Raw genomic sequence first — 23,330 nt, forward strand, 5'->3', positions numbered from 1 at the left:
TGAATCATGAAATTGTAATACGACTTGCCGATACTTTCTGACAGTCACAAAAATACACAAAGTCCACAGGGATGGATGGAGAAATATTAAAAATACTTTTTCTACTAGAATGTTTCTTGTGTTAATAATGAAACTGTTGGTTTTTAGATAGGGATAGGGAATGTATGGTGCAACATTAATTTACAGCAAATAGCTCATTTGCTTTACGCCTGCAATCAATCACAATGTATATATCGTAGTTGAATCAGATTGTGTTTATATAAATAAAATAATATATAAACAAATGAAATTTTTTTATTGTTGCAGGGGCCGCAAACGTTTTGTATCCGAAGGCGACGGTGGCGCCATCAAGGATCACGCGCTCAAACTGCGCGAGTAATGCACTAAGCAATACACACTATGACGGCAACATTAGTAATTATACAAAAACCGAGACGACGAAAAAAATGTTTATCATCTAGGACAGGATACTACACGTTGTATAAAAATTAAAGACCATAACAATTACTTACATCTCTTGCAATCAGAATGTTTATTATCCCGGTCTTGAGTTTCATATAGCCATTCAAGTTATTGACAATGTTATTACATATGTACAACAGGTTTTCTTCTCCTTAACACACTGACAACAATAGCGGGATGGAAGCGAGCATATTATTGTTGTTAAAAATCTATTAATATTTTCATCATAATCATCATTCAGTCATTGGAAATCTATTCAATGTATATGTAATCAATGGTATCAAGTTGTATCTCGGTTATTTGTATAATTACTATAATTCAGCAATAAATAACGTTGTTTAAACTCGTACCTTATATTATGGCCTTTTAGGTTCAAATTCTAATTTGCCGTTTCAAATTCTAGTGACGTTACGATAGTGTGGTACCTAGATTTAAGTTGAGGTCGGCTTTGACAGTCGTCTAACGTGTCGGCGTGGCACAATGCTATTTAGTTTTAAATGGAGTTTTTTTTTTTTTTACTTTAGTCTTACTGTACTCGACTATAGTAGTCCGTAGTGCCTCTTACAATCTTATGACGAGCGACTAATAACGCTCCCACCATCTAAGCGGCATCTTAAGGAGAGCGACTACAGTAGTCCGTAGTGCCTCTAACCATCTTATGGCGAGCGACTATTAACGCTCCCACCATCTAAGCGGCACCTTAAGAAGAGCGACTACAGTAGTCCGTAGTGCCTCTTACCATCTTATGGCGAGTGTCTATTAACTCTCCTACTATCCAAGCGGCACCTTAAGGAGAGCGACTACGGTAGTCCGTAGTGTCTCTTGCCATCTTATGGCGAGTGACTATTAACTCTTCTACCATCTAATGGCGAGTGACTATTAACTCTCCTACCATCCAAGCGGCACTTTAAGGAGAGCGACTACAGTAGTCCGTAGTGCCTTTTCCCATCTTATGGCGAGTGACTATTAACTCTCCTACCATCCAAGCGGCATCTTAAGGAGAGCGACTACAGTAGTCCGTAGTGCCTCTTACCATCTTATGGCGAGCGACTATTAACGCTCCTACCATCTAAGCGGCACCTTAAGTAGAGCGACTACAGTAGTCCGTAGTGCCTCTTACCATCTTATGGCGAGCGACTATTAACGCTCGTACCATCTAAGCGGCACCTTAAGGAGAGCGACTACAGTAGTCCGTAGTGCCTCTTACCATCTTATGGCGAGCGACTATTAACGCTCGTACCATCTAAGCGGCACCTTAAGGAGAGCGACTACAGTAGTCCGTAGTGCCTCTTACCATCTTATGGCGAGCGACTATTAACGCTCCTACCATCTAAGCGGCACCTACTCTAGCTAGGTTTATGTAACCCAAACGAAAGTTGACTACATCAAATATATTCGTAAATGACCATAGGCAGGCATTGGACTATATTTTTGAATTTTTGTTTTTTACTTAATTACATGTAAATTGTGTATACAAACACAAAAAATTTGACTAATGAATGCAACACATATTTGATTTTTTTATGATAACTCTGTGACTTTTTTAATTTCTCTCGCTATAGCGAGACTTCAAATGCAATACCGCTGCTGTCAACCGTCACTTATTAATACGCTGTGAAATTTAATCAAATCTAAAAATGGAAATACATGTTCTGAAAAATTAAGGATTTCTTGTACAAATAGTCACAGAATTGTCTACGTTCTCTGTAAGCCAAAGTGCTGTGAAGATCCATATCCATAAGAAGCATTCTTTTTTTATTACGCACTCAATTCCGCGGCATAAGCTAGTAAAGCAATCAACAGGAAATAACATTGTGAAGACACCTCTAAAACATATACACTATATATATAGATACATTTTAAACTAATAGATAAGTACATTTTATTGTAGGATTACACAATGAGTACATATAAAATGTCCTACATGTGCGTATCTATACATACATGGACCGCTTCAAATGTTTGTGATTTACATTATTGACTACTTTGCGTTTTTTTTTAATTATCGCAGTTTTATATATATATATATATATATATATATATATATGTATATATATATATATATCAAAGAATAATAAATATAAAATGAAAAACTCGTAACTAAGTTCTCGCTGTTGTATTAAATATATTTAATTTAATGATACATGCATATTAATTTAAACAAGGAGCTATTATATTCGAATAGTATAGACCTTTTTGAATGATTAATTCCTTAATAAAAAAATATTGATGAACACAAACTTTACGAATCTGCATTCGATTTAGATATATTGAAAAAGTTATTCACACATATTCCCCTTATGTTTCAATTATCTTATGTATATGAAATATCTCACTAAAAATCTGTTATGAGGTTTAAAAGTTTGGGCAAAAATAAATAATTTCAATAATTTGTTCGACAATATTTACCATTAAATCTTGTTCATTACAATTTTAAATTTTTTTGTTAGAATTCACATACCTTTAAGTATTTGTCAACTGTGTTTGTTCTATATCTCGTGGGAGGTCTTCTAGCTACGTTGGTGACTTTCCCGAAGAACGGTCATCGCAGTTATTTTAGAGATTTATGAACAAAAACGTCGAAGCGGTTTGTTTAAATATGTGAACTTTGATTATTAAAACTTGGGAATGTCAAATTGACTGACACTGCTGGAGCCATCTATCGATAAACAGCGAGGAACTTAGCTGCGCATCTAATGTTAAATTAATAGTCTTGAAGGGAATTCCCCGAGTTTGTCTAATGAATGTCAGTATTGAATATGTAATGTACAATCTTAAATATTATTTTTTTGCATGTGTTTTATCATGTTTGAAATGATGTAAAACTATATTAAACTGTTAAAAATATAGTTTCCTTAAAAATGTATGAGAAATTATGATGTTTAAATAGCTTAAATGGGGATTCCCTTAAATCAAATGCATATATATTGTCTATGGAATGAGTGTTGTACGTGCGTGGATATGTCATCGAGGTTCAAATTTTGAACAAAATTATGTCGTAGTTTTAAAAAGGCTTCTTTTATTAAATATAAAATCAATATCAATATATATTTAAATCATAGGTTCCCTTTTTATTGCCATCTCTTTTTATTAAATAAATATTTATACACTCAAACCTTTTTCTTGTGCGGTCTATGAAAGTTTTAATTAAATAGGATCATGTACATCACTTTACATAAATTAAACAGACGCGTACCGACCGGCCGTAGAATTCATTTTGTGCCAACGAAATACTTTAGTGTAGTATCACCATTGTTTTATTTGTTTTAATAAGTTTAATGAAAGGAACAGTTTCTTTTTATTTGTCCGTATAGAAGACTGTAAATTTTTATATATTATAAGTTTCATTAATTTTTTTTGCTTAAATATTTAACTACCCACGATAGTTTTAAAAGCAATCTCACTATCCACCGCAGAGAAACAGTTTTGAGTGTACAAATTATACAAGATATACAATCTATAAAATGTTTTTTGTAAATGGAGGTACTTACAGGCATTTTATAAAGCCTCCATGTGCATCTGGATTGACTATCATGTCAAGCTCTAACGCCTTCTACGGGGCGGTGTCACACCAATTGGAAATCTATGATTTAATTATATCAATCAAATATGTGCATGTAATAGGGAATGTTCAACTTTTTTTGTTAATAATTTCAATTACGATAGTTCCAACGCACAATGATGCGAAATAAGGTTATTTTTTTATTGCGGAGGCATTTATGTTTTTTTTTTCTCTATTTTTCTTTCGAATAAAGCCAATTGGTACCCAACGAAAGTAAACGTCTCAGAGGATCGGCTTGATGTTTTTGACTAAATGTAAAGTTTTATATGTGAGAGTGATCAACGAAAGTATATCCGTAACGTGAGGATATTGGTTTGCCATTACAAAATTATTAAGGTTGCATTTTTTTTGTATTAAATATAAGAGCGTATTTTTATTGTTTCCTTAGATTAGTTCGCCGAGGTTGCTTGTGCAATCGAGTGTACATACTCTTGAGGCAGAAAATACTAATTTTGAAGATTCATGGCGCTGTTTTATTTTCATACCACCTACAGATGCAAGTGTTGACATATGAAAAACGAAAAAAAATCTGTATCAAAAAAACGTCATAAATTAACGGTCATGTTTTGGAAGTAAAAATGTGGTGATTAGTTTTAACCCATAAATGCATGACTTTTATTTATACTTTAAAAATCTGATCTTGCAGATAAGTAAACTACAATGCAGGGAAAAATCGAAATATATATATGTAATGTTTTTTTACAGTTGTATATTAAAATCAACCTAATGTTGCAGATATACAACACTATGCATTTACTTTTAAGTGTAGTACTCATATTATGTTTAAGTGGTATATTGCAGTTTTTCATCATTGTGCATTTAAGGGTTAACTCATTTATCAGCAAAAAGCCCTAAAATTTTTACATCTATTTCCAACCCCAGTATGTAAAGTGATCACCCTGTTCCCTTACCTTTTTAAATATGATTTATAATCAATTTTAATATAAATAATAATAATTTTAATATATGCTTTGCACTGGTATATTATCGTTCCTTTTTCTTAGTTTCTAAAATGATTGATTTTTTAATGTACGTAGCTGTACGTACCTTGATGGCCAATAGTCTGTCCCAACAAAACTAACATTAAATATATAAATTAGACGAAAAAAAAATTAAAGAAATTCTACTCTATAATAACCAACTCCTGATTTATATTAAATCTTTGTCATGTACAGTCCATCCAAAAATCAATAGTTTCACAAATAATATAGGAATAAGCGTTTTTTAGTATAACTGCATATTAAAAGTAATAATTACTTGCCATCTGTTCCTGCAGACATTGTAGTGTCAGAAGTTAATGTTAATTATTAATAAACGTGTCATTTAAAAGTGATCACTTTATACAGGCTGAATAGAAATAGTTGCAAAATCTTTTAAACATTTTGCAGATAAATGAACTACACCAGGAATGACCAAATTTTGAAGTGGCTCAGAATATCCTAATGCCTTGACCACTAAACTATGTACTCCTTTAACGATTACTATTTCCTACTTGACAAATACAATACTGGGTACTATATGCTAGCCTAGCGGTGGCGTTCATACCTCGTACATTAATTATATAAAATTGCCTCTGCTGACAAACAAGTTTCCAGAGGAAGGGAAATTGCCGTCTGTGTACCATAATACCACACTGCGATCGCCAATACGCCTGCCAAGCGAAGCGATTATGGGGGAATACCCCAAAAATGTCTGGGGGAAGGCCTATGCCTTCAAGTTTGCATCTATGTTCTGGAACGACGACAACTATACACTATCTTTGCCGCTAAGAAATTGAAAAACCACCAACCCACAAAAAAGAAATTGGTTTATTTTTACCTTTCAAACTCGTGGACTTTTATATTATTGGTAAAACATGAAACATCAGATATGTCGAGAAAATATTGTCACATTGGATTTAATGAAAATAAGGTGGAAAAACTTGATTCATTTATTGTCATTAGGCAATTCAATTGATATTTTAAAATAAAGACTTCAATTATAAATAATTAAAACATTGTTTATTAACACATCCCATGCCACGTGGGACGTATACGACCCCATTTCCGTTCAGGCCATTTGCAGTTCTCATTGAAAAACAAAGGATTCCTAAACAAATGAATTGTAGGGTCGAATAAAGATAACTTATCACATATGCTCGTACGTAATGCATATTAAAATTTATAACTTTTTCCCGCTAATTATAGCTTTGCTGCATTGAAAAAATTCAAAAACACACGTCTTAAACGACTTTTAATTTTCAAAGTGTGGGTCGTATTCGTCCCACGCGGTCTAAATGGAAAATCTTCAAAAATTGCTGTGGCGCGAAACGTGTTAACTAAGTGTCCTCTTTCTAATGTAAAAAATAAAATTATAGCTTACACATTAACAATGTTGTGTTGAAACTGAACAGTTTTCTAAGGCATTACTTTGGATAAGAAGCTTCGGTATAACTCTCATCATTCAACACTCGACAAACAGCTATTAAAAACGTAAGATATTTAACAGATATTAATATCGCTCGATTCATATATTTTAGTTATTTTCAAGGTGTTCTCCCTTCAAATATTTTATTTTAGGGTAGTGCCGCCAAGATTAATTCTATATTTAGTTTACAGAAGAGCTGTAAAGGCTTTTCATAATATCTAATTATTCACTGAGATATGTTTTCAGAGGAATTTGGAATACTAACAGTTGCTTTGCAATACATTTGTAATGACATTATTTATGCGCCATAATTTAAAATCTTATATGAAAAATGGTGACAGATACATGATAGACACAAGAAATGAAAATAATACGCCTAAATTTCGTCGTCAAAAACTTGACAAACTTAATGGGTCCAAGTGATCACATATGTAATAAAGTTCCACATATCACAGACCTTTCCCTTTCTAGTGTTAATTTTAAAAATATAATTAATATTACATTTATAATTGAGAACTAAATCTGATTACAGCATTCAAGAGTTTTAGCATATTGAAATGTGTGGAACTTTGTTTATTGACCCATAAACATAAGTGATATTATAATGGTAACATTAATGTTAAATTTCATTTATAGCTGCAGCAGGTGTGGAGTTTCAGGCCGGCTTACCATCACCATCAGCATTCCGACATGGTCATTGCTTACTACTTGAAATAATTGACTATTCAGAAGTGCATGTACATTACTACTTTAATAAATTGACATTTGAATTGCTATGTTAAATTTTTTACATCTTCTTTCTGAAAAATAAAACGGAACAAAATATCACTTTGTTTTGTTAAATCTTTTTCCATGGTGCTTAGGCTACTGAAATCTATTTCTATTCATATTCTAAGCACCACGGAGAAAAGGATGTGGATTCAATTGGTTTCTCTCATAATAGAAGAATTTCTAAATTTCAAGTTAATTCTAATTCTAGAAGCATAGGCGCTAAGTCAAGTTGTGAAAAAAACTGCAGCATTGCTTTTATTAATACAATATATTAACCACCTAGGATCTTTTTCAGTGATTGCTTGTAAAGATCATATGAAATCTCTAAACTGATAACTAGAATCAGATTCAGTCTTAAAACTAAGAGGGTATTAGCATAACCAATGCTTTATACTTTATTATTGTGGTCACACCTGAAAATCCCCAGAACAAAATAGGGATATACAGCTTATTTTTTTTATTAGCTGTCAATAATAATTATACAAACAAAATTTTAAAATAGTTTTGTCTATATGTTGGTAATTAGTTAGGACTTGAAAACGAGCAGTGGTAGCCTAGCAGTAGAGGACTGAGACTTGTGATTGTAGGTTGTGGGTTCTATTCTTGTATGATTTACACTGCATTAATTACATAGAATTGCCACTGCTTACAAACATGTTTCCAGGGGATGGGCCGCAGCATCCTCTGCATACCTTAATACCACAATGCTTCCCAACCCTCCTGCCAAGCATGGCGATTATAGTATATCCCCCCATAGATATCTTTAGGGAAGGCCTTGCCATGCTCTGAATGTCTATGAATTGAAACAACAGTGACAAACACACCTTACTTAGTCATTTCTGCGCCTCCTTTGGCCATGTGCGGCGTAGGGCTCTGGTACTTGATTCCACTCTAACAATTGCACCACCACAACTAGTACTGCAGCTACAGCAATAGCTCCAAACATCAATCCTGGTGCCAGTGACATCTTTATAACGAAATATAACATTATTTTATTTTCATATTTATATTACATTTTCAATAAATATTTATTATTATGTATGTTAATAGACAGGATAAAATAATCATAAAAAAACTTTACGAGTAGCTATAAAAATAGGTTTCGCAATAAGTTAATAACTCATTTTGGTTAGTAAATAGGGATTGCATAAAGCCTCCGAAAGGATCATAATTCAAATCATAATAACTTCGAATTATCATTACGATATTTAATATTAGAATAACCCCTGATTTAGGATTCACACGTTTACATATTCATTGAAAGTGAATGAGCAATACATTCACCAATTGAAATCTTTTACATCTATAAACAATCATTCTGTGTACATTTTATTTTTGAAGGTAGATGCAAGTAGCGATCAGAAGCTGCTTTTTAATATGAATTCATTAACTCGATTATACGCACAAGCATATATGAACTGCATTATAATTGGAAAATTACCAACTCCACTGCATAGTAAGTAGTTAATGTCTTCTACTTAGACAATTCTGATTTATATAACAATGTAACGCAATTTCTAATTTAATTTCTGATAATTAACAAACTCATTCGTAAAAATATCAAAATGAATAATTTACTTGATGATAAACACGACTTACCGTGAAAAAAGTAGGCTTATGAACCTATTACGACTTAACACTGTCTAGTGTTGGGAAACACTAGCCATAATCAAAACTTATTTTTTTATTACAATTAATACTGATTTACAAAATATTAATATTTGTATGATATATATACATATATTTAATAACATAAAATATCGTTCAAAGCATAATGTAAAAATATAAAAAAATGAAAAAATATGAAGTCTACCTTGTCTATCGCCAAAAGATTCCATCAAACAGAGATGTTCATTTCAATAACTATCGATGTTCTTTGCAATACATCAGTCGAAAAACGTGCATCGATTTTTTGATTAATAATAGCAATGCGTTGTTTTCGATAAAATCATTAACGAACACAATTTGTTTCAATTAATTGTTACATAGTATTAAAATAGATTTTACTTCATGTGTCTATACCGTGGAAATATAGATACGGACTCCGTATATCTTATGGTATGGATATTTACTCTTATGAGTTTTTTTTAAATTATAATGTAACATAAATAAAAATCTTTACAAATATTGTCACTCCGTTTAAACATTGACAAAAATAAAAAAAAATGTTAAAATAATTTACAAAAAAGTCAGTTTTTGTGGTTCTTTTACACAATTTTTGAATGTTACGACTTTTACGCCTACTTTGAAAAATGCCTATCGCTGGGAGCAGAGGTATCGAAAACATTTGATATGTTTGCGCTTGTTTTTATCATGCTAGAAATACAGATTATAAATTTTTCAATTTCTATAATGGTTGTCTTAAAAAAAAAAAGAAATCGACATGTCGTTGCCATTGACCAACTGCAAGTTTTTTGTGTGTAACTATAATTAAAAATCCATATTGTGCGGTTTCAAATGTTTTTAATTTTTTTATAGCCTTACCACTTTAATAGACATTAGGTCAATTACACAAACCAAGAGATAGAAGGAGTTCAAGAATACGTATCGTACATACTTAAACTTTTGCTTTTGGTCAATGCCTATTGAATAATACTTAGTTTCAAACTAGTCAATACAAAAGGTACGAAGTAAAAAAGATGCACTGGTTGTGAAATGGTCTAGAAAATATATAATGTAATTTGTAGCATGTGATATTAAAAATTAGACTAGATGGCTTAGACAAAGCTACAGTCATTTAATTAGTTTAATTCATTGAAAAGTTGAATTCTATAAAAACAAGTTTACTTCGTAACTATCACAAATTAAAAGTTATTTATAATGAAATACTTTTTTATTTATATATTTTCTAACAAAGACACAGATCTTCGTTTAATATTTTTTTTACTTTATATAATTAATTCATTAGGTTTAAAGGTTCCCTTTAAAACTCCTATTATGATCATTTTGATTATATATAATCGCTTATACTTGATATTTTTTTAAAAAATCTTAAAAATTTAGTTACTAAATAACTGTGCACTACAGACTTAGCGTATATTCATTTTAATTAAAAATTCTGTAAATTTTCTATTCAAAGGTATAATTTTTATTTTTTATTCCTATCGGTCATTATGTCATTAGGTTTTTCCTTTGCATATAAAACCAAGCTTTAATAAATAAAAAACAATTTTTTTCATAATTGCACTGATATGACTTTAATTGAATGGGAGATTAATTAAAATATTATTTTCTTGATAAAATACAATAAGTTTTCGACTATCGATATCAATATATTGGACGTCGCTATTCGTGTTTGACGTAAAGATTATTCCTATGCACTTGTAGCATTCACACAACGTATTGTATTTTGATTGTGAAGGTATCCTGTTAAAACTTTGGACTGTAACGTACTTTGATTTCTAAAATGAGTTTTCAAGAAGAAAGGCAGAAGAACGCTTGTCCCAGTCGCGGTTTTGGACTCGCGGCTGCTGCAATCGGCGTTGGAGTTGGGGCTGCTTTGTACTACTTCCTCAGCAAGAGACCTGAAAATCCTCATGGCGAAGGTTCAACAGATCCCGGTTGGCAATGCGAATCATTGTAAGTGGATAAAAATTGATTTATAACATTTAAATGTAACACATAAAATTTCATCAACGCTTGTTTTGTAATGAAACTACTACGCAAAACAACTTTTTAGAAGATAGTTCATTAATTTCCTGGACATATGATTTAACAATTTATAACTTTTGATATCCATTTTGTACTTTTACATTACTGCTATTTTTTTAAAGAAATCTGTTTATTTTAGAATTTTATATGTAACCTTAATTTTTCTTCTAGTTATAGACCTATTCTACATAGCATACTTATTTATGTGTTTATTTGTTGTATTATTAATTCTATGTAAAGTGCATAATGAAGTTATTTCTACCTTCATGAGTTTATGTAAATATCTGTTTTGAACCAAAGGTCTTGTACCTAAAAAAATCTTTTATCTAACTAAATCATATATTCCTGTTTTCTTTTCATGTTATATCCCATTTCTCCTAAGTTTTAGGGTTTTTAGTTGCCCTTAAATCTATAACTTCTCTTTTTTCTGGGGGTAGTTGAAACATTTCTATTTAACAGTGTTCATGCTGTTACCAGATTCATGTTTGGTTCATCAGATTTTAGAATCTTTCTAGTTATACAACCACCGTTTGTATTATATTACAATACTAAAATATACTTATTGTAGTATTGTAACACGTTAATGCCAACCAGCTATAGATCTGGTAGTTTTTGAGAGCTGCCTAAAACTTTTTACACATAAAATTTTTTGGACAAATGATAAGATAAATATAATATTTTTACAATCCAAACCAATTTATTCATATACATCTATGCATTATTACAATCTTCATAAATATATGTGAAGGTATTTTACTTTTTTGTATTTTTATGATAACATTTAAGAGTTTCTGGAATTTCAATCATATTTATACATAATTAAAAAAAATAATTATGATATTAAAATTTGATAAATTATATTTTTTTTTGAAAAATTAGATTTAGTTAACTTACAATCAGGATTTACCCTTTGCACTAGAGGATGTTTCCAACCAGCAACTTGAGAAGTTTCAGAACACATTTACTACCTCCAATGTAAAATAATTAAATACACAAAACTTTTTAGTATCTTGACATTTTTACAAATATAATTTCTTATCCATTAGTCTTTGTAACTTTGTTTTGTGTGATATTTTATAGAAGAATTGCGGAGATGTATGCCCAGGTTTTTGGGACAAGTATTACGGTAATATGTTGTTTGATGTCTGTTGGCGTGTTGATTTCATTGAGTGCATTGAATGCAGCCTTACATTTAAGCAGATGTTATTCAGAAATTTTAAACCCCCCAAGAAAATAGTTTATGCTCCCATTTCAAAAATCAATTTTTCTAAACTCTGCAAGGGCTTTCAAGTTCATACTAGGACCGAAAAAGCATTTGGTTCATAGTTGCCTACTAATATCAATTTGAAGGGATATCATTTTAAATTATGTAGGATTACACAGAGTGTAGTAACCAATGTTAAAAGAACAAAACATAAACAATTTTACCTCCGGGATTGAAATGGTGAGCGAATCACCTCTCAAGGCATGGTAAGTGAGACTTGCCTCTCAAGTGCAAAGGGTTAATGTGTAATTGTAAAAATGTGTATTTATAAATTTTTTTAAATTTTTCTGTCTGGGGTATGTATATAATATACATTTAATATTTTTAAAGAATGTTTTGTTATGTTCAAATGTAGTTAGGAACCTTTTTATAACTTTACATACCAGAGTTACAAATTATATATAATTACTATGGCCCATTCAACATTATTGCTTCTTATGGAACTTTTGTATTCACATTTTATTAATAAAACCATGTATTTTGCGACAGTCTCAATTAAAGACTATAAGCTTAATAGTACTATAAATAATAAGTACATTCATTGTTCAGTTCCTTTAGGCCATCTTACAATCAATTCTTTAAGAATTTTCGTAAATTATAACATGGTTATGTTTTATAGGCATTTTTTAATGACTAATCTCAATCTGCTAATGTGAATAAGATCTTTATTATACCTAAAAACAAGATTTTTGTGACTGACAGTTTCATCAAAAATGCAATAATTCATATTTTAAATAAGAGCATTTGTCTATAAATTTTAGATAGAAACACATAAAGTAAATTATTAAATTGAAAATTATTAAATTTTATTAAAGTATTTAACTATAGCATTATTAACATACTGAATACTGGCAGAGTACCAAGCTTGAGTGATGTAAGCCTTCCACCGGACATGGATGTAGATGAAGACTCAGAACTATACACTACTATATCTGAAAATATCACAACAGACACAAGCATAAACGAAGATGAAGATGACGATGTCTTCAGCAATAGTTCCCACATTTCTGTATCTGACACATTGTCTTTGAGTGATTGTGATGGCAGCAATGAAGAATCATCATCAATGGATTCATTTTCTCATGAAGTTACTTACTCTGCTGTACCTGATTCGGACGAAGATAACTTTATGGCAGATTGGTTCCATGCATCTAGACTTGCTAGATATACTTTGTCAAGACTCAGCACTAATTCAGAGTATTTATCAGAAACTGAATGGGATATAACAACTGATACAGACAGTATTCCCGAGCATACAGTAGCGAGGTCGTCTGTATCCAGTCGTATTCTTGGTAACATTAGAGCGATTATTGATTCAAGAAATCATTCAAAAGAAAGGATGTAAGTTGAAGGATTAAAATTTTAAAGTGTGTGTAGTACTGAGGCTATGATGGAGTGAAAAAATTAACACTGTATTTGGTGCATTCTGGTGGCGGTAATTAACAAGGGCAATTGTAGAATATAAATGGTACTGTTGCCTAAGGCAGATATCCTGCCACAAGATTACAGCTTGATGTTGATTTATTAAACAACCTGTAAAATGAGTAGCTATTAGGTTAAATACAATTTAAGGTAAATGTCCAAGAAATGTTAGAGAACTTCTTTTCATTAAGAAAAGTGTCCCTTTCCATGATGTACAAAATTGATATAAATTTACCACATTCATACAGAAAAACTTTATGTAATATTTTTTGTGTGAAATATTGTTTTACTTCCTCCCTCTATCACCAACAGGTGCAGTTGTATTAATGTTATTGAATTTGAATTAAAAATATCTGATACATAGTTGACTAATGATGATTATGCATACCATGGTATTAGGTTCCTATATTTATGTGTGAATTGTTGTTAGTTGTACCATTTTTAGTACTCAGACTCTCGCTTAGATAAAAAGCATGCCCTTGTTGTTCTATTGTAAAAAAATGGTGGGAATTATCAATGTGGCAGTGTGTATACTAACACAATATTGTGCAGACCTACTTATATACTGTATTCAACGGACAAAGTTATATAAATTGAATAAAGATGCTTTTAAATAAGGTATAGTGAATTAAATGTTTTTAATTCAATTGTCATCATGTCAGTCGATAGACACCCAATGCCATAGGCCTCTCCCAAATATCGCATCGATGACTGGTGTTTCGCTCCCCACATCAAGCGACTTCCCACTATCTTGATTATGGCGTCAGTCAACCTGGCGTGGAGTCTACCTTACAACAGTCGGTTGCCCATCACCACAGACGAACAATTCATCGTACTTCGATGGTGACAATGGTTCGTTTCACTTTTGATTCTATCTTGCAGCGAAGTTCTGAGTGTAGCTCTCTATTATTATAGTGGGTTATTTACCCATTTCGTAATCGCGAATTGCCCATGCACAACCACGCCGTTGCCGTGCGTGGTTGTTTCTCTATAAGTAACGTAATGTTCGCGGTGCGTGGTCTGACATTTTGGTAGCTTCTTCATCAACAACAAATTATATATATTGATGATTTTCCGGAAATAACTTGGTTGGATAAATACATTATAGATGCATGCTGTAGTTATTAACCAAAGCTAACATGAATTTTGAATGAATTTATTTGAGGCATAAAATTGAAGGAATGTTTCCCCATAGTCGTTCATTACTTAGGAACGTAAGCGGAGATCGAATTTGACTGTCGTAATCTTTTGCGATAACCTAATATGGAGGTGGCTTCAATGATTTATTAATATTTAAAAATTATTTAGTATTAAGGAGATCGGAAAGTAATGTCGCTTCCTTAAGTTAAATTGACACGACTTCATTTTAAATAAGTTTTTATTTCTAATCAACAATTTATTCACCTTCGTTATCAACAACCTTTTGTCATTTAGTATACGACGTCTTTCAAGTACGTAATGGGCTACCAAATGGCAATCAAATATCGACATGCGCAGAAACTACATTACTTTCCGCTCCCATTAATACAAGCATGTGTTGTAATCCGCCTTTAGCGCAATTATTTTAAATATGTGTTCCCCACACCACTAATAGTGTTTCGTAAATTTTCATTCAAACGTAAGTAAAAAAAAACGTTTTTTTTTTAATTTTTTTGTTGTACAATTTATATCTAAAATTTTCTGATGAATTTAATTAATTTATTTATTTATTTTCAAGTTTGAATTATTCATGATGATCGCAGATGTATATAAAGAGTTACTAGGAGAAAAAATTGTAGTTTTAACCTAACTACATTTCTTATTATATTTTATTTGCAATAGATTTCAATTTTTTTCAGTGTAAATTGTGAAAAATTGCAAAAAAAGCAGCACCAAATTTATAACTGGTATCAAATTAAGTGTTCTATGTTAACATCCTGTAGTTTATTTAAAGAAAGGGCTACTAGAGTCACGATTTGAAAATGATCCACAACAAATTCAGTCGGATTTATCTTTTTTATAAATCATCGTCAGGCCGAAATCCGGTATCTAGTGGATAACCTATATAAATTAGAATTAGAATTAAAAAGTTCACGCGCCACGTATTTTTAAAATTATGACCATTCAGTTTTATGCACTCTGTGATTTTATTTCAATTTTTTAATTTATTCACTTTCACGTTGTAAATTTTGAAGTAGCCTTATTTGAAAAAAGAACACTGCCATTTTGTTTTTAATTTTACGAAACCATTTGAAATCGATCACTTTCAACATGATATAATTTTCAAGTTAATTTTCTGCGTACACGTTTGAAATATCGAATGATTTATTGCACGACATTGATTTATAGGATGTCATGTACATGTTTTGGTAAAGAAATACATTACCTAATTTTAATTTTCAAGTATGATATAAAATATATTATTTATTGTTGATTTAAATAAATCATTATAATGATGTTGATGTATTGAAAGTAATAAGTTTGTGGATTTTTACAGAAACGAAGACGAACAAACGAACGGCCTCGGAGATCAAGCCTTGTAAGCTTGAGTTTACATATATCATTAACATTTTTAATAATATAATTGGTAACTTCAGCTCTAAACTTTTTTTGTACCTATCACTTACAATAATATTCTTTATGATGTACATACGAAATAACTTTTGAGTTGGAAGCCCACAACATAAAATACAATCTACGTCGATTGTGTTTAAAGTAAGCCAAGAACAAAATACTAATAGAGAAAATCTGAAAACAGAAACTATCCCGATTGTACGCCAGATGTTCTAAGACAGAGTTTACCAACCTTTTTTATGCCATAACTCAGCTCAGCATTTCTATAATTCTTATATCCCCTCTGTAACGTGCATAATTTTTAAACGGTTTTATTTCGACCCGTACGGAATTTGTTTATTTATTTGGGTCAAAATTAGAAATTGAAATTTAAGCACCTACTCGTTGTCAGATTGATCTGAAATTTGGTACACACATTTAATTTAGATGACAATACAATATAATAAAATCAATACATTATAAATCTAAGATGGTCGCCGATACAAAATAGCGGATTACATATTTTTCCTTAATCCCCTTAATATGGGTATCAAATGAAAGCATTTGATACCTATATTGAGGGGGCTACACTAGTAAAACACGTTGATTATGTCAAAATTTAAAATTCAAGATGGACGCCGTTCCAATATGGTGGACTAGGTAAATATTTTTCCACAACCACCACAATATGGGTATCAAAAAACCGTTTAACTTAAAAGTTTTTTAAATGTATTTATTATACTAAAGCAAAAGGGTTAAACTCGGGTCGATTCCATTTTGTGCAATAGCCTTCTTGTGGGACGTGGGCCCCACGTTGGGATACATTGAATTAAGACTTTCGCAAGAATCCTAAACAATTATGTTAAATGTATAATATTAGCAGTGAAGCCTTTATGAAATTCCTCTCGTTATTTACAAGTCTTTATGATACAGCTTAGATTTATCAAAATAATTTTATCATTTTAATTACTAATTTATTACTTTTTTTATTTAAAGTATATCTTAAATGATTTTGATCAGCTTATTCAAAAACTGTTCCGGACGGTAGTGACGTCAGAATATATATTCAATAACAACATTATGAGTTAGTAACATTAATGTATAAACGTGATTAATTAAAATTAAATTGTTTCAGTAATATATGTTTCTTAAATGTATTTACATTTAGCTAAGTAATCAAGTTTATAAATTATGGATTTGGATTCTCTATGTGAGCGTGTGATCTCTATGTGAGTGAAGAGTAAGCGGAAGCTTTGCTTAAATATATATATATTTTTTTCAATCAATCAATAGTAATATAGTAATAGAATTTTATTTATTTTTGTACAAACGATTTAAAATTAATAATTTTAAATAATAGTTTTAAAAATTTTATACTAAATTTGTATGGACCCTCATGACAAAAGCCTCCTCTAAAGCTTTCCATTTTCTCTATCTTTGCCAACTTTGACAATCTCGTCAACCCATCTGGCATTAGGTCTACCTCCTCGCTCTGGTACCTTGTGTTCTCGTCCACTATACAACACTTTGTCCACCTGTTATCAGCGAATTTCGACGCGTTTCAGTCAATAATGTTTCTTAATTCTGCTCCCATATTGAGCCCCACGACGAAAGTTTGCAGGGACAGATAGTATAACATTTATTAAATTCATTATAATTCGATTTTTCAAATTATCTTACCATACCGTCATTATGTTATTTATTACTTCTGAAATTATTAACCCTTAGTAGCCTGATTCACGAAAGTGATTTTTTTTAATATTACTTTGTTTGCTTGAGGGTATAGATGAAGGGAAAAATAGATTTTTTTTTAATTTCGTTGGAAAAAATAATATACAACAGTAAAATACGTACAGCCAACCTATAAAAAAAAACTAATAGTAATGTGAAAATTCGGTTTAAAAGATTGGTATCAAAATTAATTTCTAGGTTATTAAGGGTTAATTTTAGTGTGTACCTATACAAAAATTAGTGTTTTTTTGTTTATATGCGTACATTAATTAAATGCAAATAAGCTTTACCCCTTGTAAGCTTTTCCACGTATAACCAGTCGTCCTGTACATGTGTTGTAGTTTTAATTTATTTTACCAGAATTGTTATGAGAATCAATATATGATTTGGTTTTACTGATAAGTCTGCTAAATGTCTTTCGGTATTATGTCTGGTGATACGCACTGGAGCATGTATAGCATGTCGGTGCCACCCAGAACGGTATCCACCACATATAGATGTTTCTCGTATTGATATTGGTTACATTTAGAGCTGAAGTTACATTTTTTGTAGTTAGACTAACAATTGAGAAATGAATAATTATTTTATTTCGATGGATTATGGTGTGTGGATGTAAATAATTGTATAAAACTCTTCAATTCTTACAAATGAAGATTCAAATCAATAATGCCGTTGAAACTACAGTAGTGTTAGATGGCGTTAGTGTGCAATGCAGGCTACAAATGAGAACCGTGGCTTAGTCGGCAGAAGTTAAGCATAACTTGTAGTTTCCATCGTAGTTTCAGATCATAGACGCCCACTGCAAGGCACATGCCTCCCACATAAATATCTCTATATACCACAATCGCCACGCTTGGCAGGCGGGTTGTCATATTACAAAACGCAGAGGTCGACACTGCACGTTTTCTGGAAATTTGGTTTAACAATGACAATCCTGTATAATTAATAATTATACAGGAATTATATAAGATTGTAACCCGGAAAACAAATCTACGAGCTACGATAGCATGTCTATGCCCTCCACCGCTGGGCTACCTCCTCAGTACATAATACGGGAAAATAGGAGTACGTAGCCGCCCGTGCCGGAGCTTCACCAAGAACCTTCGAGTTTACCTTTAAAGAAGTCTTGGGCTGGGTACATTCTGCGCTCTTTCGTTCGTCTACGGATCCTCTCAATAAGGGGACGTTGACATTTCATATTCAAACTTCAATTAGTTTTTTTTTAATCCTTCAGAAAATCAAGTGTCGAGGATTGCGCGATTAAAATGGTAACTCTTACGATATATCGACTCAAATTCCGGGAACTTGTGATATATTTACATAATAAAATAGTTGAATCTAACTCATCCGGACAGCGTTCGCGAAACGAAACATCTGGCCAGTATCCCTTAGTTCAATGACTTACGTCACTGGAATGTGGTCTCTGACTAAACCTTATTGGCAAGCTGTTGCTCAATAGGCCATGGTTATGCTCGAAATTTGTCGACATGATCGAGTCAAAAATGACGAACGAATATAATCGACTTGGTCCAGCGGGTCGGCAAATTGAAGTGGCAGGCCAAATATCACGCAGAACATATATCCGTTGGGGGTTTAAGACGAGTGAAGATCACTCACACAGCGGACAGACGACTATGTTAAAGTCGTCAGAAATAGCTGGAATTCTGGCTTCTTTTTATCGAAATTTTAAATCTATGGTAGAGGTGTATACCTAGAAGCCGGTGCATCCATGGTTTTTTGAGCGGCTGTAACATGGCAGCAGATAAACGCCTTCTGCAAGACATTATTCTTCCCCAAAGATCACGAAGAACCGTCTAGAGCTGTATCTAGTACTTCATGCGACCTTCCCTAAGCCATTGGTCCAAATATTGGGAAACTAACAGACGCGTTTACCTGCTTGTGGTCGCGGCTTACGAACCAAGACCAGAGCAACTGTTTATTACAAAATTCAAAGTTTAACTTATATCCTTTGTGTTACAGCCGCCAGCGGCCGTGGAGCGCCGAGGAGTGTACGATATGTTTCGAGCTGATGCAGACTAGCCAGGAGGTGATGTATTTGCCGTGTACGCACCGCTTCCACCAAGCTTGCATCCTGCCCTGGCTCCAGGAACAGCAAACATGTCCCAACTGCCGAAAACGTGCCGAGTGAATGTTACAAAAGTAAGGAATTTCTTTGTCTACCAATCTAAAGTTGCAATCTTTCCAAATGTTCCAGGGGGACTAGGAATCCACGGGACCAGAGTTACCGTGACAAAAACTTTGGCTTCACGTTTAGTGGGTGGGTCCACAAAAATTTATTTGCTTCTGATATTGAACAACTAAATTGTTGACTTCACTTTTCGATGCAGACAGATAATATTTTATGAAGCAACTATTACCATGCTATTATAATAAGAATTAACATAACAATGGTCGGTCTTATCGCAGGACGCGATTTATTCCAGACAACCACTACCAGAAGGAGGTAAATTTTCGTGGACCCTCAGTAATAAATTATGAAACCTAATTTGTTTGTCATGCTAACATAGACCACTATCGAGCATCCCGTGAACTACTTTTGCAAACTTTATAATAAATATTCCATGTTATTGTGATATCAGTAGTCAAGGAAATAAAAAATATTAATATATTGGCTATATTCTTGTGTTAGCTTTAATTATTAATTAAAAAACAAATGGATATGGTGTTAAAAAAAGAAATAAAAATAAGACGATTACTCCTAATTATCGTCTTCAAAAATTAAATAAGTCATTTATGTCACAACATATACGTATGTACAATAAAATTCTGTAAACAATTTCAAATCTGCCACTGGAAATTTAAAATAAATATCTAATGGATTCAGGCGTTACTTTGCGGTAGTCCATCCTTTGTAAGAAAAGGACTAATATATAGCTACTTCCGCTATGTAGCAGTAGTCGTGCAATAAAGTGCACCGCCCGCCAGCCGGCTGATATATGCACATGCGGCAAACAATGCGAACTACACAACTGTGGTTAAATCACTCACCACATGTTTCACCCCTCCACGGGGCATCCTCAGAAATAATGTTACACCAATTAGTGCCAAAAACTCGGAAGCGGGCGGTGCACTTTATTTCATGACTACTGCTACATAGTGGAAGTAGCTATATATTAGTCCTATTCTTATTTAAAATAAATATCAAAATATATTATTCTATCCAAGAATACTATACTGATTTTAATGTGTGGAATTAAATGTTGTTGACACTCACTCAGAAACCTAATAATTGTCGAGCGCTCGTTATAAAATTATATTTGTAGAGAGCTCCTGTTGAGTTTTTCGCCGGCTATCTCAACAGAGCTGCCTTCCGAGCCGGTGGTAACTTCCTGACTGACAACACGGATTTTTCTTATTAATTTACTATTTATAGGTGCTTATAAATAGTTTATTTGAATAAAAAATAATTAAATAATAATAAAAACATTTCAGTTATAGGAGATAGCGGTTATCGGAATGCTGCAGGCACAGCTTCCGTAACAACCTCGGACTCCGTTGCACGACTCTTTGGCACATACCTGAAGCTTCTAAAAAACATCACAGAATAAATCTATTTTTTTTTTCCTTTCTTACTCCATTTCTTTTGAATCTTCTCATTTATGAAATGAATCCGTAATAGAAAATTGTCTTGTTCAAATTTGTAATTATTGTCAAGTAAATTCTTAAACGTTGTTAATTAAATTAAAAAAAAAATTATTAAATAAAAAAAAACAATATTTCGGAGTAAACATTACACGGAATATTTATAATAATAATTGCACGAAGAATGTTATTATTTTTAAAATTTAATTATGTTAGTAATTAAATTCATATAAATGGTTGTGAAAAAACGTATCGTCGAATAGGAAAATAAAATATGAAAGAAAAAAATGTTCAGAGTTTTGAGTTAGGGATTTGAAGTTACAACCCGGGGCAGTGTTCAAAGTCGGATCATTTTTCTATATTTTCTAATATATTAATCTTCTCTTTATCATATTCGTAAGATGTTATACTATTCAAATATTTATCGTTATTTTCTGTATATAATTAATTAAATAGTAATTTATCTAAAAGTAAATAATCACAAAAACCTATAGTGTAGCGATGAATAAGTTCTATGTTCCTAAACGGAATCTAGTCAAATGGTTCATGTGTTTTCTAACGAAATTACTTATGTCAAAATACATTCACTTCTATAGAATCAAAATTGCACTAAATTTAGTAAATATCATTGATAACGCTGTCATTAGCTTATAGGTGAATAATTCTAATAACGCATTAAACAATAAAAATATAAAAAAAATTGTTTGTAAATTAGTAAATCATTAAATTTTTCTCAACAAAAATTGTTTCAGACTATGATTTTTAAAATTATCCAATTTAAATTTATGTAAATACTGGAATTGATTATTATGAAATATTTATAATTGTTTAAAATACGTTACAATAATTGAGAATAAATCAGAATTCATAAAAAGTGTTTTGATGCTAAAATATAATTATAATTTAGGATTAGATTCAAAGCCTGTAGTTGTGCCTTAGAGTTAATTAGATTGGTTATTTCATGACATTGTTTAATTAGGACAAAAAATGATGACAAATTTATTTTCTTCTGTGATTGAACCAAAAAAATAATGTTACGTGCAATCGTGAACTTTGTGAGAGAATTTTTAATGAAATGTTAAAAATGTATTGTAAATGTTTATTAAATTTAACACTTGTTTTGTAGAAAAAAAAATGTTGTATTCTAGAATAAAATTGATTTTTGTCATTAATGTAATTAAAAATAGTTTAAAATCATTTTTTTTTATTTTGTACATATAAGGTTTAGATAGTTTAATAATGCAAATTGCCACCGACATATTCAATAAGTACTAAAATTTAATTTTCAATAAGAAAACTTTTGAAACAACCTTTTAATTTTATTTTACGAACTTTGTCTTACTTAACTTACTCATTTACGTGATAATTCCTCAATATTATCACTTATTTAAAAGAGGTGTAAGAACATGATTATTTACCAATTGTTTATTATCATGAAAAGAATGCCTAGTGTTAAATCTGATATAATCTAAAAAGGATGGGCTCCTATAATTCTTTTAGTGCCAAACACAGTTTACCAATATACACCATTTCCGTTGTAATAAATCAATATTTCTAATTTTTTCAACATTCTCTTCATAATATTTTATACTATGATAATAAAAAAACAAAAAGTAAATACTACATATTTATTGACGTGGAAATTATAAAAAAAGTGTATTGAAAATGAACAAGATTTATTTATAAACGTGTTTCCTTACGGAAAAACCGAGCAGTCTTTTTTTACGCACCTGCGCGCCAAATGTCATCTGTCAAAAGGAGTGACAGCATTTTTCATAACAAGCGACAGGAGCGCGACGGCGCTCCCTGGCACTAAAAGGTTTTTTTTTTAAATTAATGGCACAAAGGTTTAAACGGCATTCGTCAACTTAACTTACGAGGTTTACAAACGCGCCCTGATCTAAGAAGAGCCCACAACAAACTCTT

General features: G+C 31.6%; 2 protein-coding genes and 1 long non-coding RNA gene across 6 annotated transcripts in view; 2 read left to right on the forward strand and 1 right to left on the reverse strand.

The window, feature by feature from the left end:
• The window catches only part of Pdcd4 (Programmed cell death 4), a 36,705-nt gene extending 34,325 nt beyond the window's left edge, over positions 1-2,380 (forward strand). The window contains exon 10 of the mRNA XM_068769680.1: positions 307-2,380. Within this exon, the coding sequence (XP_068625781.1) occupies positions 307-379 (73 nt within the window). The 3' untranslated portion in view covers positions 380-2,380. The remainder of the gene's footprint in view (positions 1-306) is intronic.
• A 3,874-nt stretch (positions 2,381-6,254) lies between these two features.
• LOC137926147 (uncharacterized) lies at positions 6,255-9,082 on the reverse strand. Of its 4 annotated transcripts, none has more exons than XR_011107696.1 (3): positions 9,015-9,082; positions 8,026-8,168; positions 6,255-7,230 (listed from the first exon to the last, which is right to left on the reverse strand). It is a non-coding gene; the product is annotated as an uncharacterized lncRNA (long non-coding RNA). The 4 variants fall into 4 exon arrangements; XR_011107695.1 differs by lacking the exon at positions 9,015-9,082 and adding an exon at positions 8,801-8,903; XR_011107698.1 differs by lacking the exon at positions 9,015-9,082 and adding an exon at positions 8,643-8,694.
• Positions 9,083-10,508: 1,426 nt separating this feature from the next.
• Positions 10,509-22,460, forward strand: LOC137926209 (uncharacterized). The gene is made up of 5 exons (XM_068769782.1): positions 10,509-10,780; positions 12,972-13,457; positions 16,015-16,056; positions 19,782-19,961; positions 21,255-22,460. The coding sequence occupies exons 1-4, from the start codon at positions 10,608-10,610 to the stop codon at positions 19,948-19,950; spliced, it is 870 nt and encodes a 289-aa protein (XP_068625883.1). The 5' UTR covers positions 10,509-10,607; the 3' UTR covers positions 19,951-19,961; positions 21,255-22,460.
• Positions 22,461-23,330: the final 870 nt, after the last annotated feature.

The sequence above is a fragment of the Battus philenor genome, unplaced genomic scaffold, assembly GCF_028537555.1.
Source record: "Battus philenor isolate CCGP_79_NKW_IND1 unplaced genomic scaffold, ilBatPhil1.0.hap1 SCAF_29, whole genome shotgun sequence".
Lineage (NCBI taxonomy): Eukaryota > Metazoa > Arthropoda > Insecta > Lepidoptera > Papilionidae > Battus > Battus philenor.

Excerpts from the sequence above, each read along its gene's own strand:
- LOC137926209 (XM_068769782.1), top strand. The coding sequence starts at position 10,608 with ATGAGTTTTCAAGAAGAAAGGCAGAAGAACGCTTGTCCCAGTCGCGGT. Across the intron at positions 10,781-12,971 it reads GGTTGGCAATGCGAATCATT|AGTACCAAGCTTGAGTGATG; the intron begins GTAAGTGGATAA and ends GAATACTGGCAG. Across the intron at positions 13,458-16,014 it reads AATCATTCAAAAGAAAGGAT|AAACGAAGACGAACAAACGA; the intron begins GTAAGTTGAAGG and ends GGATTTTTACAG.